This window comes from Macaca thibetana, chromosome 1 (assembly GCF_024542745.1).
Source record: "Macaca thibetana thibetana isolate TM-01 chromosome 1, ASM2454274v1, whole genome shotgun sequence".
NCBI lineage: Eukaryota > Metazoa > Chordata > Mammalia > Primates > Cercopithecidae > Macaca > Macaca thibetana.
This window is the reverse complement of record NC_065578.1, coordinates 30,688,195-30,700,349: the sequence shown is the minus strand read 5'-3', so window position 1 is coordinate 30,700,349 and position 12,155 is coordinate 30,688,195. Positions and strand designations below refer to the sequence as shown.

General features: G+C 59.5%; 1 protein-coding gene across 7 annotated transcripts in view; it reads left to right on the top strand.

Annotated features, from left to right (window-relative positions):
* Positions 1-10,931, top strand: part of ADGRB2 (adhesion G protein-coupled receptor B2) — a 37,046-nt gene extending 26,115 nt beyond the window's left edge. For 3 of the 7 annotated variants that reach the window (XM_050794397.1, XM_050794403.1, XM_050794387.1), the window contains 15 exons: positions 258-361; positions 481-583; positions 1,279-1,429; positions 1,612-1,681; positions 2,109-2,175; positions 2,337-2,422; positions 2,722-2,820; positions 4,863-5,034; positions 5,395-5,490; positions 5,851-5,890; positions 6,584-7,203; positions 9,410-9,445; positions 9,762-9,860; positions 9,961-10,017; positions 10,443-10,931. In XM_050794397.1, the coding sequence (XP_050650354.1) occupies positions 258-361; positions 481-583; positions 1,279-1,429; positions 1,612-1,681; positions 2,109-2,175; positions 2,337-2,422; positions 2,722-2,820; positions 4,863-5,034; positions 5,395-5,490; positions 5,851-5,890; positions 6,584-7,203; positions 9,410-9,445; positions 9,762-9,860; positions 9,961-10,017; positions 10,443-10,628 (1,986 nt within the window). In that variant the 3' untranslated portion in view covers positions 10,629-10,931. The remainder of the gene's footprint in view (positions 1-257; positions 362-480; positions 584-1,278; positions 1,430-1,611; positions 1,682-2,108; positions 2,176-2,336; positions 2,423-2,721; positions 2,821-4,862; positions 5,035-5,394; positions 5,491-5,850; positions 5,891-6,583; positions 7,204-9,409; positions 9,446-9,761; positions 9,861-9,960; positions 10,018-10,442) is intronic. The other 4 variants (XM_050794405.1, XM_050794394.1, XM_050794391.1 and 1 more) reach the window with 3 other exon arrangements.
* The last annotated feature ends 1,224 nt before the right edge of the window (positions 10,932-12,155 follow it).

The window sequence follows — 12,155 nt, the reverse complement described above, 5'->3', positions numbered from 1 at the left end:
GTGCACATGTGTGTGTCTGGGTGTGTGGAAGAGTGCAGGTGACTGAGCGTAAATATGTGTCCACATGGATACCTGGGTCTGTTCTGTGCATGCATGAGTACAACATCTAGAAGGTGTTGCCCTTCTGCCTATGGGTATGCCAGTCTGTGGTAGATGAAGGAACGGGGCACCCCTGCAGCTCCCCTCTCCCAGCAACCCATCTGACCATCTACCCATCTGACCGTCTGCCCATCTGACCGTCTGCCCATCTTCTCCAGACCCTGGAGCTGGCGGGCTCCCCCTCGGTCCCCCTGGTGATCGGCTGTGCGGTGTCGTGCATGGCACTGCTCACTCTGCTCGCCATCTATGCCGCCTTTTGGAGGTAGGTCTGACACCTGGCTCTGGTGGCTGGTGAGGGGAGAGGGGCGCAGGAGGTGGCCAGCCACACCAGGTCGGGTAGGGCAGCCAGCGCCTCTGTCTCTGCCTGCTGTGCCCCGGCAGGTTCATAAAATCTGAGCGCTCCATCATCTTGCTGAACTTTTGCCTCTCCATCTTGGCATCCAACATCCTGATCCTCGTGGGCCAGTCCCGGGTGCTGAGCAAGGCAGGTGCAGGCTTCCAGGGCTGCCAGGGTGTGAGCGGGGTGGAGGGTGGAGGGGTGAGGGTGGAGAGCGCAGTGTGTGTGTTTGCTTGTATGTCCATCAGTGGTGGCGTGTGCGTGCCCCATGCTGAGATTAGAGTGTGTATGAAATAGTGTGTGAGACCGTATGTGAAGACGTTGGAGAGGGGGTGTGTACTCAAGTGAGGAACGTCTGTGAACATCAGCAAATGTGTGTGTGAGCTGAGCGCCGGGTGTGTTTTGGGCAGGTGGCATTGGGCCTCCTCGTGTCTGTGAGCGTGTGGGAGCCCGAGTGAGGCCTCCTTTGCCACCTACCTGTGGATGACCTGTGCAGACTGTTCCCTATGCCCCCTTGGCCTTCTCTGCACAGCGCCAGGCACGGGGCCTGCCCGGCTGTGATGTGGCAGGTGCTCATGTCTGTCCCCCTCCCTGCCAGCCGCGTCTGTGCGTGGGCGGCCTGCCCACCCGCCTCCCTAGATGCCGAGTGCTGTGTGTGTGTCACCAGGCCCGTGTCGTGCTGTGTGTGGGTGCAGGAAGGCGGGGGAGCCTGGCAGGGCTCTGTGGGGGGCGGGGCTCAGGTGGGCGGCTGTGGCAGCGCCCAGCAGCGGGCGTGGGAAGCCCGGCGCCTCCTGCCCTGGCGGCTGCTCAGGGCCACTCCCTCCCATTCCCTCTCCCTGCAGGGCGTGTGCACCATGACGGCTGCCTTCCTGCACTTCTTCTTTCTCTCCTCCTTTTGCTGGGTGCTTACCGAGGCCTGGCAGTCCTACCTGGCTGTCATTGGGCGGATGCGCACCCGCCTCGTTCGCAAGCGCTTCCTCTGCCTGGGCTGGGGTGAGCAGGGCCAGTGCTGGACTCTGCTGCTGGGCCTTGGTGGGCAGGGGCAGCCAGAGAGGTTCAGCTTTGGCCCTGGCCCAGCTCTCTGGGCACAGGGGTCAGCTGGGCTGGGAGTCTGGGAGAACAAGGGGTCCCTGAAGACCAGCACCTGTCTTACTCTGGTGCCCCCACTCCCCCAGGTCTGCCTGCCCTGGTGGTGGCCGTGTCTGTTGGCTTTACCCGAACCAAAGGATACGGTACATCCAGCTAGTACGTGGGCCTCCCGTGGTGGGTAGTAGGGGTTAGTGGATCTGTTAGGGAACTGGACTGGGCGGCCAGCTGAAATCCTGGCCCATGCCTGTTGTGGGTCTTTGGGCAAGTTCCTCCCCATTTCTGAGCCTCAGTTTCCCTGACTGAGGGAATGTGCTGGGACTGGGTAATCCCTAAGGGACTGTTTAGCTCAGGAATCAGCCTTGTGTCATCCCCATGGGAGCCCTGGGGGATGAGCCTAATGTTCTGGACCTTTGTTGGAGGGGAAACCGAGGCTCAGCAGGAGCCAGTGGATCACTCTCACTGTGTGGGGCTCAGACTGCACTGGCCATGCGGGCATGGCAGCCTGGGAGGACTGAGGGGTGGTGTTTGAGGGTGGGGAGGGAGGCTGCCGGGTGTCTGACACCCTTCTTCTCCCCCACCCCAGCTGCTGGCTCTCCCTGGAGGGCGGCCTGCTCTACGCCTTTGTGGGCCCTGCAGCCGTCATTGTCCTGGTACGTGCCCGTTCAGCATCCTGGAAGGGGCGTGGCCCCAGAGGGTCATCCTGTTTCTCCCTCTACCTCCTCCCTGCACTCCAGCTCCCATGTGGGAATTTCCCTGCCAGGAGGGCACCTGGTGATCCTGTCTCCCCCACTCCACTCCACTGGGCCCCCAGGTGAACATGCTCATCGGAATCATCGTCTTCAACAAGCTCATGGCACGTGATGGCATCTCCGACAAATCCAAGAAGCAGAGGGCCGGGTAAGGGGAGGGCCTCTGAGACTTGGCCTTTCTGGAAATGGTGCAGGGAGGGAGGGACATGGGTGCTCTTGGAGACTCAGGGCTCGATGATGCGACCGGGGCTCCCCAACCTTGGTTGCATCAAGGTTGCAGGCAAGGTGGGCACCTGGAGTGCTCAGCCGCAGCCCCTCACCCACCCTAACCCAGCTCTCTCTCTCTCGTCTGCCCTCCCCTCCCACCCCACTCGGGGCTCACTCTGCCCCATCTCCCGGCTTCCCATGTGTTTCCCCTCCTTCTCCCATGTCTGTGCCGCCCCCGAGGTCGGAGCGGTGCCCCTGGGCCAGCCTGCTCCTCCCCTGCTCAGCGTGTGGAGCGGTCCCCAGCCCCCTGCTCAGCTCAGCCTCGGCCAGGAACGCCATGTTAGTCGTGCCCCCTGGGGGGCGGTGGGGGTGGGTGGGGCAAAGGAATTGGGGGGGCAGTGCCCATGGTGGGGGGAGGAGGAGGGATATCAGCCCAGTGCCCTGGAAAGCTTACCCTTTCCTGCCAGCCGCCACACACTCTCAAGGGCTCGGCAAGAGGTGGCCAAGGCGATGAGGAGTGGATGTCTGTGCTTCCCACAGGTGCCCGGTTCCTTCGCCCACCCTTGGATCCCGCCCCTGCCCTCACTCCCAGCTAATGTTCTATCCTGCACAGCCCCACACCCCCAACCTACAGAGACTCAGACAATCTTAAGCCTTAGAATTTTTGAGCTATAGAACCTTAGAATTAGAATGATAGAATCTTAGAATAAGACAATCAGAAGCTAAGCATGTTAGAATGAGTGAATCATTGAGTCTTATCATCTGTCATAGAATCTGAGACTTAGCATTTCAGAGGCATTGAATCTCACCCTCAGTTGGAGACAGAGAATCATGTAGGTAGAGAATTAATTCACTGAGACCCCCGCCCTAGCATCTGAGAATCTTAAAATCCCAGTTATGCGAGGGTGAGACGAATCCACAAAGACCGTAGGCCCAGCCTCCCACCCAGGGCCTGAAATCCATCCGAGCCTCCCTGCTTAGTGAGGTCCAGCTTTATCTTGCACACCTGCAGGGTCAGGGAGCTCAGAGCCTCTGGAGGCGGCTGGCACCGTCACTGCGAAGCTCCCTCTGTCTTGGGCTGCCGTCTGCCTCCCTCACCCTGTCTGCACTAGCTGTTTCAATGCTTGGGCTTTGGAGTCGGTCAAGCTGTGTTTGTATCCCAACTGTGCTTCTCCCTGCCCAGCTGGGCACACTCCAGTTTCCTCATCTATAAATTGGGATAATAATCCCATGCCTGTTAATTGGAGTTATTTTGATCACGATTTGAAGTAATATATGTAAAGTGTTCAGTGTAGGGCCTGGTAGAGAATTGGTGGTTAATCAGCGTAGCTCTTATTACTGTGATTAGACCCTCTCTTGGTCTTGGCTCCACCTCCAGGGGCTTCAGAGCCCATTGTGCCCGCCCCCTGCCAGGCTGAACAGCCCTGAACTGCTCTTCCTAGGGCAGGTCTTGGCCCCCTGCCCATCTCTCTGCCTTGGCCTCCCCCGGCTGTCTCTGTGGAATGGTGCCACCCTCTGCCTTGCCCAGAGCTGTGCCTGACTCTCCCACTGGGGGTGTTTGCAAAGGAGAGTGGGCTGAGTGTGGCACCTGGCCCGGGAGGGTATGGTGGCCCCGCTGTCCCTCGTGTGCTGTAGCAGGTTAGGGAGGGGTGGGAATGGCTCGGATGCCAGGCCCCGTCTGCTTTTTTTCTGCCCTCCCCTGGCAGGGAGGCCCCAACCCCAGCTTTCAGCCCCAGCTCTGATCCTTCTGCCCAAGGCTCTGAGCAGTGCCTGGGAGCCTGGCACCTTCTCTGTGTGTGTGGGGAGTTCTGCCTCACTGGTCCTGGCCCCCGGTCTTCTCCCTGAGGATTCATGCTCTGGATGTCCCCGGCGTGCTCTGCCTCTTTAATCTTTCTGTCTGGGTGTCTCTGTCGCATGCGTTCTCTCACTGGTTATTGTCTTTTTGTCCCTCTTCCAGTCCCCCTCCCTAGCCTACCCATTTAGGCTCTGGGGATGCCATCCAGGCCCTTTGCATTTTAAAAAAGCTTCTCAGGTGATTCTGTGCAAGTTGGGGCTGAAACAGCATCTGCTTCTGTCTACCTCCTCTTCTTTCTCCCCGTCCCTTTCCACTGTCTGTGGCTCGGTCCCACTGTGTCTCTGTGTCCCTCCCCACCTTCCTGGTCCCTGCTCTGACCCTGTAGTTCGCTGCTTTCGGTCTCTGTTCTGTTTCTCTGGCTCCGGCTCCTCAGCCCCTCTCTGCTTGGGGACATTACTGAGGCCCTGGGGTTTGGGGCCCTCCCAGTCTTGGGCAGCTGAAGGGCTCCAGCTGAGTGGAGGCCTAGGCTCAAGCCATCCTGTCCCCTGGAGTATCACTCTGATGGGCTCTGCCACTGTCCCCTCAGGGCCTCACTCTGGAGCTCCTGCGTGGTGCTGCCCCTGCTGGCGCTCACCTGGATGTCTGCCGTCCTGGCTATGACAGACCGCCGTTCCGTCCTCTTCCAGGCCCTCTTTGCTGTCTTCAACTCTGCGCAGGGCTTTGTCATCACTGCTGTGCACTGCTTCCTGCGCCGAGAGGTGGGGCTGGGCCTCTCCCGCCCCTGTGTACCCACCACACCTGCCAGGCCCCTGGCTGCTTCCCCACTGTGCAGACCGGGAGGGTCAAGGCCCTGACCAGGGTGTTCCAGGCCCCATCTGGGCAGCCCTTAGTGTGGAAGCTGATAGCCCGGGGTACCCACAACTGTCCCCTATGCTTATCCTTGGCATCCTGGGTCTCCTCCTCCCCTTGCACCCCACCCAGGTGTCATCACCTTCCCCAAGGCTGGATGTGTTGCCTGCTTTCCACACTTGCCTGGGCATCTGGGGTGGGAAGCACAGCCAGCTGTGGTCGGGGGCCCTGCAGTGGCCACAGGCCTAGCAGGCGCCCTCTGTCCCCAGGTCCAGGATGTGGTGAAGTGCCAGATGGGGGTGTGCCGGGCTGATGAGAGCGAAGACTCCCCTGACTCATGTAAGAACGGGCAGCTGCAGATCCTGGTGAGTTAGGGGCCTGGGCAGGGCCTGGGCAGATTCTGGGCACCCCACACCCCAGTCTTCCTGCCCTGGACCATTTACCTTCCCCATCCATGGCAGGGTTGGGATAGGGATTGGGTTTGATTCAGGCTCAGCCACTAATGCATGGGTGGCATTGGGAAATCCTTCCCCCATTCAGTTTTCCCAGCCATCAGGTAGGGCTGGGGTAGACCATGCCTGGGCTCTGCTGGGCTGTGGACTGGGCCATGGGCAACCCTCAGGCAGGCAGACTGGGCAAAGCTGGCTGGGGAGAGCCTGAGCCTCCTCCCACCCTGTTACATTAATCCTCCCTCTGCCCACCTGCCCCTCCCTTTCCGCCTATAGTCAGACTTTGAAAAGGATGTGGATCTGGCTTGTCAAACAGGTGAGTGTGCCGTGACAGAGCTGAGAATGGCCCTGGGGTTGGAGAAGGGGAGGCCCCGAGCCCCATCATGGGAGGCCCTGATGGAGTTCTGGCTGCTGGAGTCCAGCTTCGAAGTTAGACAGCCCTGAGTTGGATACAAGGCTGCGAATGTCCCTTTCTGTATGACCCTGGGCAGACAACCTGCCTCTCTCAGCCTCAGTGAACACACCTGTAAAGGAGAGAATACTGTCCTCCCAGGGCAGGTTGGAGGCTCAGGGGCATGCCTGAATCACGGAACATCAAGTCCTTAGCAGGACCCCGGTACAGAGTGTTACGTTATTATATGATTTCCAGATTCTTACCAGAATCGCTTTCCATTTCTGTCTCCTGGGGAACTGCTGCACAGGGAGGTGGGAAGACAAAGCCCTTTGACAGCCCTGGGGCTATGGGATCAAAGTCGGGACCTGCACCAGGACATTGGGAGCTGGGCCTTGCCTTTGTTTCTTGCCCTGTCTCACTGTGGGGACTTTGGGGCCATTGTCTTCTTAACCCCTCTTGTATGTGAGAGATTACCAACCACCCAGCCATCTCTCCAGAACCCAGTTTCCTTTCCTGTCCAAGCGCAGGGGCTTGGTACCTCCCCAGCCTGGGCAAGGACATCTGGAGGTTCCTTCTCCTCAGGACTCACCCCCTCCCTCCCACTCCTGCCCCCAGTTCTGTTCAAGGAGGTCAACACTTGCAACCCGTCCACCATCACGGGCACACTATCCCGCCTGTCCCTGGATGAGGATGAGGAGCCCAAGTCCTGCCTCGTGGGCCCTGAGGGCAGCCTCAGCTTCTCACCACTGCCTGGGAATATCCTGGTGCCCATGGCAGCCTCACCAGGGCTGGGGGAGCCGCCGCCCCCGCAGGAGGCCAACCCCGTGTACATGTGTGGGGAGGGCGGCCTGCGGCAGCTGGACCTCACGTGGCTGCGGCCCACTGAGCCGGGCTCTGAGGGGGACTACATGGTGCTGCCTCGGCGGACTTTGAGCCTGCAGCCTGGCAGTGGGGGTGGAGGCGGTGAGGATGCCCCCAGGGCTCGGCCGGAGGGGACCCCCCGGCGGGCTGCCAAGACAGTGGCCCACACTGAAGGCTACCCCAGCTTCCTGTCCGTGGACCACTCGGGCCTGGGGCTGGGCCCTGCCTATGGGTCTCTCCAGAATCCCTACGGAATGACCTTCCAACCGCCACCACCGACACCCAGCGCCCGCCAAGTGCCCGAGCCAGGGGAGCGCAGCCGGACCATGCCTCGCACCGTGCCTGGCTCTACCATGAAGATGGGCTCCCTGGAGGTGAGGGGCTGTAGGGAATGGGGTGTGTGTCTGAGACTCTGTGTCAGAGACTGTGTGTCAATCACGGGCTGCAGCCAGGAAGGGACAGCCTCAACCTCCCCAGAGCAGCCTTTTGTAAAAGTCACTGGGGGTGGGTACACTGAGCATTTCTCCCTCTGTTTCTGCTCATGGCAGCTCTGTGGGGTCTGTGAATCCCTCAGACACGCTGGGACTTCATGCACTGGAAGTGCGCTTCTCGACTCGTTCGTACTTGCTTTAGGGCCTACTTGGGGTGACTGGTTGGGATGAGTCCTCATTTCAGGAGACTGTGGCTCAGGCAGCGTGCTATGCTGTTGGGGAAGCCACATCATAGGGTGTGAGCCTGGGCTTCTGCGTCACGCAGGTCTGAGTTCCAGTCTGGACTCTGTGATTGGCAGTGAGATCAGTGAGCCTTAGTTTTCTTGTGTGCAAAGTGGGGATAATGTAGCAGTCTCTTCGTGGAGTAGTTTTGAGGATTGAATGATGCATTTATCTTCGTGTGGAGCAAGTAGAAAGTGCTAGATAATTGGGGATTGCTGCTGTTAGCGTCCCTGAAATCAGCTGCAGGCGCCGCCCACAGGCCTGTGATAACTGACCATCTCTTCCTGGGAAAAGCAAACCCCTCTGGGTCCCTGCCTGTGTGTGTTCTGTGAATGCTCCACCTTCCACTGGCCTCCTCAGGTCTGCTCCCTGCAGAGGATCCCTGGGAACAGACAGACAGTAGTGACCTGCTGTGGAACTCTAGAACATTCTACAACTTTATTGGAGTCATGAAGTGGGTGTGGTTAAGGAAAGAGGCCAGAGTCATGGCTTAGCCACAATTGACTGTTCCTGCTCGGCCTCAGAAACCCACTCCCCATCCTCCACACAATGAAAATTAAGTTAGTAGCTAGGGGGCTCGCAAGTTTAGTTTTTCTCCCGCAAATGTTTCTGGAACATTTGGTGCCTGCTCCTGCCACAGATGGCAAAAACAGGAAGGCGTAACAAAGACAAAACACAACACCAGCGTCGGAGAAGGGCGCGCTTGGCGTCATGGCGGGTTTTGTTCTGTGGACACCTGCCTGCTGGCCACTGATGAGGGCGGACGTCAGGCTCCTTGTGTGGGAGGCAGCAGTAAATGCAGCAGCACTTTGAGGGGTCAAGGATGACATCCAGAATTCTGGCGTGGGCAACTGTGATGCGCGGAGGAGCAGGTTTGGGCAGGGAATTACAAGTGCATTCCATTGGTGTGAGCTGCACGTGCAGTGCGTGTGGGGCGTCAGACAGGGAGAGGTGCCCTGTTGCCCCCAGAAAGAGAGATGTGGCCAGGATGAGGAGGATACACAGGATGATGTGTGGTAAAGGCAAGATAAGGTGCCAGGGCAGAGCGTGAGTGCCTAGTATTAGAGAAGCCAGGGTGGGCAGCGGGGAGAAAGCAGGTAGGGAGAGGGGAGGAAAACCAGGAGAGTGGGTGCCATGGGCCCATGGTGGTCAGCACGTCCACAGGCCTGGGAGATCCAGATGGTGGTCCTAGTACCACCTTCGAAGGCCTGGGAGCGATTCCCTTCACCTCCCTGGGTCTCGGTTTCCCCATCTGTAACCTGGGAAAGTTGGCCTTGGCTTCATGGGTCTTCCTGTGCCAGCATTTTGAGACTGTCAGGCCTCTTTCTTGAGCAGCACTGGGTGCGGCGCAGCTTCCCGGGGCCTTGAGAGTGGTCTGGGGCAAGGAGAGCCAGGAGAGGCATGAGGGAGCAGAGAGGCCAGGGAGGCAGTGCCTGGTTTGGCAGGAAAAGGGGCAGTGTGAGGTCAAAGGAAGGTTTCTGAAAGCCTGAATCCCTGTGTTTGCAGGACAAGTGGAAGATTCCAAGGGGAGGGGTAGCTATGGCTGGCAGAGAGAATGGGGCAAGATGGGGAAGGATGCAGGGTGGGCTCTAGGGCACAGAGAATGAGCATCGGCTCTGATTCCATGTGGGCATCGCAGCCTGCCATGTTGGAAGTTCGCACCATGCCATTTGACCCGTGTATGTGTGTCTGTGTATGTTCAGTGAGGCCTAAAAAGCTGCCCCATGAGGGTCCCTAACTTCTGGGCCTGGGCTGGGGGAGTTGCAGCGGGCAGACCCCTGGGGTGCCAGGCTTCCTGTCTCTAAAGCCCCTGCATGTGGTAAAAAGCTTTCTTCTCCTCCACCGCCTCCTTGTTGCTCCTTCCCAGCGAAAGAAATTACGGTATTCAGACCTGGACTTTGAGGTAAGGGCTGTGTGTGTGCTGGGCGGTGGGACATCTGGCTGCGGTATCTGTCCCTGGAGGGCCCACTCCTAAAAGTAGTCCAAGCTCTGTTGCAGAGCCTGACCCCAGGAGCCCAAGCCTGTGGGTTCTGTGGGATCTTCCCATGATTCCCTCCCTGCCCAAGCCCATAGCACCGATGTGAAGAGAACCAGGGCTTGTCCCAGAGGGGCTGGCAGCAGGGAGGGATGTAGGGGGCCCGAGGTGCTGAGTGCCCTGGGTAGGGGGGGATCATGGTTCTGCCTCAGGGAGCAACCCTCTGATGCCCTGTGTCCCCTAGAAGGTGATGCACACCCGGAAACGGCATTCAGAACTCTACCACGAGCTCAACCAGAAGTTCCACACTTTTGACCGCTACCGCAGCCAGTCCACGGCCAAGGTGAGGGCTCCTCCCATGGCTGCCCCTGCCCCGAAGCTCAGGGCCTGACCTGGTGCAGCAGCCCCTGGGGTTGAAGCCTGACCGGTGGCCCCCGTTGCAGAGGGAGAAGCGGTGGAGTGTGTCCTCGGGTGGGGCGGCCGAGCGGAGCGTGTGCACCGTGAGTCCCCCCGGGGTTGGGTGTGGTGAGGTGGGCCTGAGGGACCCGTGCCCTCCCTGCCCTCCTGCCCCTCCCAGGCATCCCCAGCCTGTCTCACCAAGGGCCTCCCCCATGGCATGGGCAACAGTCTGGGGCCGTCTGGGGGTGGGGAAGGTGCCGCAGATGGCGAACAGGGGTGGAGGTCCTCCAGGATTGGGAGGGAGAGTGGTCAGCAGGAGACATGTCCCGGGGGCCACTGAGAACAGGCAGGGGTCAGGAGCCCCACCCTGGAACCAGGCAGGTCTGTATTTGAACTCTGCTTTGACACCTGATTGCTCCATAATTTTGGGCATTACCAGCCCTCTCTGGGCCTCCTCAGTTTGTTCTTCTGTACAATGGGTGAGGATACTGGACCATCTCCACGGCCCCTCCCGCTCCCTCCACAGGATAAGCCCAGCCCCGGGGAGCGCCCCAGCTTGTCCCAACATCGGCGCCATCAGAGCTGGAGCACCTTCAAATCTATGACACTGGGCTCGCTGCCCCCCAAGCCCCGAGAACGGCTGACTCTGCATCGGACAGCAGCCTGGGAGCCCACAGAACCACCGGATGGTGACTTCCAGACAGAGGTGTGAGTGCCACGCTGGACTGCCCACTGCATATAAATATATATATCTCTCTATTTTCACACTCCACTTTGGAACTACCCAGGAGCCAGCACCCTCTCCCCTCTCCCGAGGGCTGGGCAGGGAGGCGCCGTGGACTCAGCCAGGCTTGGGGAGCCAGACACGGCTTGGCCTAGGGGCCCAGGTCCCTTCCTTGTTTCTCAGAGGCCCCTCAGCCACTGGAACCCCATCTTCAGCCCAGCCTGTCCGTCCCTGTCCCGGGCTGGGGAGGGGGGAGGGGAACTTTGTTGGGAATAAACTTCACTCTGTGGATTTTGCTGCTGAGCTGTTTGCTTCCCTCAGGTAAAGGCCCAGCTCTGGGACCCTGACTTTGTTCCTGTCTCCTGGGTTGAACTCACTTGATCTCATCAGATTATGTGATGGGGTTGGGCCAGCCCTGCCTGGGAGGGGGCGGCCTAGGCTCTGACCCCAACTTTGTCCCTGACTCTCTGGGTGACTCATCCTTTCCCCGATCTGGGTTGGGGAAAGCAGATTGGGAGTGTGGGAGAGGACCTCTTATGGCTGGCCTTCCCTGGTGGCTGTGATGGTCATGGCTGCCATTCACTGGGGCTCAGAGGCCAGACTGCCTGGGCTAGAGCCAAGACAGAGCTTAGTGACCTCGGTTCCACATCTGTGAAGTGGGGATGGTAACAATGCCCACCTCACAGGGTTGTTACGGGGATGAAACAAATTCCTATGTATAACGTGTTCAGCAAATACCTGGGACAGGATAAGCTCTTGAAGGATTAGCTGTTACCACATGGCACCAGTCTCATGCAGTGCTCTAAGCTAGGAGCTTCACACACGTCCCCTGGCCCCTCATAACAACCCTGTTGTTGGCCCATTTTGTGGATAGGAAAATGAGGCCAGAGATGGGAAGTGCCCTGCTCAAGGCCACAGTCAGGCAGAGCTGGGACTTCAAACCCATGCTTGGTGGAGGTGGGGCTTCAGCTCAGCTTCCTGGAACTTGACCATGGCTGCAAGGGGGGCCTCAGGCGCTGGGTTGTGGTGGAGCTGCAGGTGTTGGGCCAGGCCAGGGCTAGGGTGGGGTGGGGTGCGGGAGCCAGGCTGGCTTGGTGCCGGGGGCAGGAGGCTTGTGCTGAGTTGCATTCGTTACGTGCCTGAGTGAGCAGATCCTTGCTCAGTTCTCAGGCCCCCGGAAAGAGGGGGCACAGGATGACATGTGGGAACATCTTCTCGAGTCAGGCAGCAGCTGGAGCAGAGGCACAGTTAACAGGGTCAAAGGTCCTTGCTCGCCTGGTCATTTAGCAACATGGGCGCCTCTGGGCCCCTTCCCACGGACTCAGAGACACAGACACAGGTCCCTGGAGAGCTGAGGGAGGGCTAGGTGCTGCGGCAGCCTGGGTGGGAGTGACAGAAGTGACTGGCTGCTGGGGTAGGGGGTATCACAGATACTGGCCTGCCCAGGGGGGCTGGAGGAGGGGTGGAGGCCTCTTCAGAGTTTTGCAGGCCTTGATGGCACAGGCTTGCTCTTGG